Source organism: Ceratina calcarata, unplaced genomic scaffold (genome assembly GCF_001652005.2).
Source record: "Ceratina calcarata isolate Rehan_Ccalc_2016 unplaced genomic scaffold, ASM165200v1 scaffold43, whole genome shotgun sequence".
Lineage (NCBI taxonomy): Eukaryota > Metazoa > Arthropoda > Insecta > Hymenoptera > Apidae > Ceratina > Ceratina calcarata.
The window spans coordinates 875,027-880,071 of record NW_017166721.1 but is presented as its reverse complement, the minus strand read 5'-3'; the positions used below and the strand labels follow the sequence as shown (position 1 = coordinate 880,071).

The following is a 5,045-nucleotide window of genomic DNA, read 5'->3' as shown; positions in this document are numbered from 1 at the left end:
TCAATACTTTTTAGCACGTAGCTATTTATTATTAGCATTATTCTTCCGACGTCTGATTTCTTTTTAATTATAGGAAATGCGTTTTTCTAAGGTAAATAAACTTTTGAGATTGACTGTATAGCCAATACATCCTTAATGATTTGCGTAAATCATTTATATTATAAATAATTGCATTTGTAATCAGTTAATCTGTTTTTAATGAAAATTTCGGAGTGGAATCATATTAAAAACAAGTTAATCAAGATTACCCGTTTTCGGTGTCCCAAACGACAACTACGGAATCATCCCCGAAATCTGCGCTGACCAACCACTTTCCGTCTGCAGATGTTGATAGAGTACTTACCATATTTTTCTGTACAATCGTACATTTACTGATGTATTGAAAAAAGGCTAACACAGAAATTAGAATTGAATAGACGGTACATACGTGGCCTTGAAGATTTACTGTCTCCTTCGTATCGTAATTATAAATTATTGTCGTATGCGAACAAGCGTAAGCGATGATTCTTCGGTTTTTCGTAGTTAAATTTATCAGGGGCACGTCGACGTTTATCCCGAAGGACCATAATAATTTCTGTAGGTGTGTACAGAAATTATATTGTCAAATGTACGTCATAAAAAAAAATGTATCACTTACGAAAGGACAAAGACTGGATTCATATTCCTCTTTTTTACGTTTCGTTTCCTCTCTACTTTTTTCATACTTAGAATCTTCCGAATGTTTCGAGGACGTCGAAGCTAAATCAATCGAAATCGACATATTGACGTTTAAAGAAAAGTAACTTAAACCATTTGAAATTGGCTATGAATTAGAGTCAACTAATTGCAGGAGCAAAAGTTTAGTAACATATTTCTTATTTATAACTTATTTTCATTGGGAGGAAATAAGGGAGAGACAAGTATTGTTATTTCTGTTTATTTTCCTTTGAATGTGTACAGAAGAATATGACATTTGGAAATATGAATTCATAAAAATCACTATAAGTACAACAGTATGAACAATACAAATTCACGTTGATTGCATTTGAGTGGAAAGAAAACGAATCTCGCACACAACGAATCCTATCACACATTTTGCCTTACAATGTCTTGTCAAGAATACTGTGTTCTTTCTCCTGTTTGCGGCGCTTGTAGAAAAAAAATATTTCCAACTTAAATTATGTAATATCTAACTCGGACAATGAGCTCCGATTCGAATGATCAGTTATACAAAAGCAGGAGGAACGTTTCACGTCGACCGTACTTCGAATTATTCACAAATATCAGTGATTCAACAAGTCTAGCCTTTAGGCGAGTTTTAACTGCAACAACTCTGTGGCTTGGGATCTAGTCCGGACCGCTTAGTCACACTTACGCGTGTAAACTCTTCTGCGACCGTCGGATGAATGCCAACTGTACTCTTCAATTTCGGGAATGTTAAATTACACCTGTAGAAAAATGAATGATAAATATTAGTATTGGAAATAATCGATAGAAACAGGATTTAGGAAATCGAACGCGTACTTCATAGCTGCGGCGAACCCTTGAATCACTTCACCGGCGTTAGGACCAAGGAAATGCATGCCAAGCACTCGTTCATCGTCCTCTCTGAGGGCGATCACTTTCAAATAGCAATTGGTAACATCTTTTTGTGGAATGAAGAATTCCGTGGGTTTGTAATACGCATGATAAACTTCTATTCTGTCTTCTCCGTATTGAATGATCGCGTCATCTTCGCTGAGGCCAACGCAACCGTATTCTAGGGGACTGAACACCGTCGTTGCCACGTTCACGTAATCCATCTGCTCGGTCGAGTTCGCGAACAGTCGCCTCGCCAGTAACCGACCTGCGTGTATGGCGACCGGCGTTAACTCTGGTTTTCCCTGTAATGCATAACGCGTACATAAGTGTCTCCTCGTAGTACTAATCCTTCGGTTATTATGGTTACGTTATAATTACGTGGATTTTGATAACTTACACTAAGCACATCACCAACGGCGTACACGTTCGGTACGTTCGATTCTTCGTTCACTGCGTCTACTTTGTCAGTTTCAGGAATGAGTTTAAGACCGATGTTCTCTGGTTTCAGTTCCCTAGTGAGCGGTCTGCGACCGACAGCGATGAGGACAGTATCGAAAGTGTCGGTAAGCGCCTGTCCATCCTAAAAGGGACAAGATATTTAATCACAATTGGGATACACACATCAGGAAATGTAATTAAAGACTGTGAAACATACTTTATTCTTATAATGGACGAGAAGGCGACCGTCCTTTTGCTTTTCAATTTTCGTTGCCTGAGCTTCGAATAGAATTTTGACGCCGCGTTTTTGCATATCGTCCGCGATACTATTTGCCATGTGATGGTCGAATCCTCGTAAAATGATCGACCGCACCATTAAAGTCGCTTCGAAACCTAAACCGTTCAAGAAGCCAGCGCACTCTAAACCGATATCTGTTTATCCATTAAGGAAAATTAAGCCGCATAGAATAATTTAAAGAGGAAATTTTCAATGTATATCAAACAATTTTAAGAAGGATACATCCTGCGCCAATAACAAGCGTTTTCCCTGGAGGTTTCTCCAAGCTAAAGATATCGTCACTGGTTATAGCATATTCTAAGGCTCCAGGAATATTTGGATACCTCGGCCTACCACCCACAGCGATCAAAATATGTTGTGCCGTGAATTCCTTCTCTTGTCCAGTCTTCATTACTCCCATTATTGTGTGTTTATCCTTGAAATAACCAAGTGCATTTATATACTCAACTTTCCTGTAACAGTGAACATGATTAGAAAGTGATCTTGACAGCGATCTCGTATCTAAAAAAGAGAAAGTGAAAGAGTTATAAATACTAACTTAGTCCTAAGTTCAACGCGTGTGACCCAATTTACAGACTTCACATGATTTTGTACTGCCGTTCTTAACGCCTCCCAACTAATTTTAACAGTTTCCGGATCTATTTGCCAACCATACGCTGCCGATTCCTAATAAATAAAAATGTTGCATCGTCAAAAGTTCTTTCGGAAATATGCACAGATGACTTCATCGTGAAATTAGAAACTAACATGGATAGCTTCTCCTAGCAGGGCAGCTTGATGCATCAATTTCTTTGGTATGCAACCAACGTTCACGCAAGTACCACCTAAACCCCAGGACGTACCCTGCGGGGATGGTGAGACGAAATCAAAAACTGCGACTTTTGCACCATAATTGACTGCTTCTTTGGCAGCTGCCAGGCCGCCTGATCCGCCACCAAGGACGATCAGGTCGTACATAAATTTATGCTCAGCTGTAACAAACGTAACGCGTGAAAAATATATAAAATTGTTTAAAATCTGACTTGGTGGAGCGAATGTAGATTACGACAGTAGGGTTATGTAATGTTTTTCTTATCTCGTCGATTAAAGTAATCCCGATAACAGGGAAACGAAATGCCTTCCGGCGTTGCACGTGTCTATCGATCCAGCTTTCAAGCAGCGAGTCATTTAAATTGACAGTGCCATTATATTCGATCTCAGTTATTTTTAACCTATTCGGTCTAACCACAGGTTGTCAAAATATTGATGTTTTATGTAATTTCAAAGAAATTGCGCCACGATCTCGTCGATTAAAAAAAATGTTATTGAAACCTGGCACTCACTGCACATACAGGCCATGGCGGTTCTGCCGTAAGGGATAGCATTACATCTGGACCATGGGTACTCGAACAATTTGGCGTGTGCGGAACGGAATGACACAAGCTTCGTAAGTAGCGTTAACATCGCCATGATTATTGCCACCCGATCACGGCCACGTGACGTCACCCCGATGACACTCGTGTCTCGTAACCGATAAAATTGTGAATAACCAAGCCACAACGTACGTAGAGATTCGCGAGGAAATACGTGGAACGATACGAATATATTACATCTGGAGGATACGAAATGAAGTCGATCTTAATCACTGGTTGCAACCGCGGGCTTGGACTGGGCCTGGTGAAACATCTAGTGAAGCAATCGCAACCGCCGGAGAATATTTTTGCGACTTGCCGCGACGCGAATAAAGCGAAGGTAAGATGTAGATCACAAGTCGTGTAATTCGTATTGAATATTACGCAATATACGCCGGGACTTGTTTCACGAGCTTGACTTACCAATTGGTGCCATCGTTCCTCTTAACCGTATCGAAAATTTGCTGCAAAACGAGTATATTACGATGCCTATGTGCCTATCCCTGGCCTGGTCGTTGCCCTATATAACACTCGAAAGATCTCTCGCGTGTAAAAATGTCAAGAGCCTGGAGCTTACTGTCTTTAGTACTGACACTGACGCCTAATCCTGTTCGTTTACTGCCATCTGTTACACCACTACTCTTATATGCTTGTTAGCTCGGACGCACGAGTTTTAAGTCCGATTTATACTGGTAGTGAGTAGTGACTCACTTGCACATAGCATCACCCAGGCATCGTACTTACTGCGACTGCGGCTACTAACACATACAGTGAAATAGCCGTATAACTTTTGTCCATTCAGCTCAGCGACACTTCCGAGAAATATGAATTGATATATTTTGCCAAGGCGACATCTTATCTGAACTGAATTTTGCTGTTACAATTGTATTTAGATAAAAGTATTTGATTACTAAACTGATTCTGATGATTCTATATTATTCTAACTTCAACTTATCTAACGTGCACTGTCAATAGTTTCTCATTCATTATGGAATGGATGTGTTGCGCAAGAATGCATTTCGACACAAGTGCAAGTCACCGTGGATTTCGTTGTGGAACGCGCTTTAAAAATTTATTCTCCCCAATCGTTTCGATCCAGATTGTGAAAAATGAATAAAAGGTCATTGTCATTCATGCATGAATTGCATCATTTCAGTATTTCACCTTTTCGTAAAGTGCAATAATCTGCGAATATTTTTCATGTGAACAATTTTAATTATCATCAAGGATAAACACGTGATACTTTTTCGAATAATTCATGAATTCTTTCAATGGATTGCGCATTATCCTAAGGAATCAAGGATATCTCTCATTAAAGAACTCACTCAGAACAGATACAACGTAACAATTTTATCAGG

At 39.5% G+C, this 5,045-nt stretch overlaps 2 protein-coding genes across 5 annotated transcripts in view; one reads left to right on the top strand and one right to left on the bottom strand.

Moving 5' to 3' along the window:
* Nucleotides 1–900: 900 nt before the first annotated feature.
* Trxr1 (Thioredoxin reductase 1) overlaps nucleotides 901–5,045 on the bottom strand; it is a 5,579-nt gene continuing 1,434 nt past the window's right edge. Inside the window, exons 1-8 of one of the 4 annotated variants that reach the window (XM_018027750.2) lie at nucleotides 4,111–4,420; nucleotides 3,044–3,267; nucleotides 2,835–2,962; nucleotides 2,519–2,748; nucleotides 2,216–2,430; nucleotides 1,958–2,140; nucleotides 1,504–1,862; nucleotides 901–1,427 (exon numbers count right to left, since the gene is read on the bottom strand). In XM_018027750.2, coding sequence (XP_017883239.1) covers nucleotides 1,298–1,427; nucleotides 1,504–1,862; nucleotides 1,958–2,140; nucleotides 2,216–2,430; nucleotides 2,519–2,748; nucleotides 2,835–2,962; nucleotides 3,044–3,267; nucleotides 4,111–4,123 — 1,482 coding nt within the window. In that variant the 5' untranslated portion in view covers nucleotides 4,124–4,420 and the 3' untranslated portion in view covers nucleotides 901–1,297. Of the gene's footprint in view, nucleotides 1,428–1,503; nucleotides 1,863–1,957; nucleotides 2,141–2,215; nucleotides 2,431–2,518; nucleotides 2,749–2,834; nucleotides 2,963–3,043; nucleotides 3,268–3,618; nucleotides 3,839–4,110; nucleotides 4,421–5,045 lie in introns of those variants that run through there. The other 3 variants (XM_018027751.2, XM_018027748.2, XM_018027747.2) reach the window with 3 other exon arrangements.
* sni (SDR family oxidoreductase sniffer) overlaps nucleotides 3,882–5,045 on the top strand; it is a 4,119-nt gene continuing 2,955 nt past the window's right edge. Inside the window, exon 1 of the mRNA XM_026815135.1 lies at nucleotides 3,882–4,048. Within this exon, the coding sequence (XP_026670936.1) occupies nucleotides 3,902–4,048 (147 nt within the window). The 5' untranslated portion in view covers nucleotides 3,882–3,901. The remainder of the gene's footprint in view (nucleotides 4,049–5,045) is intronic.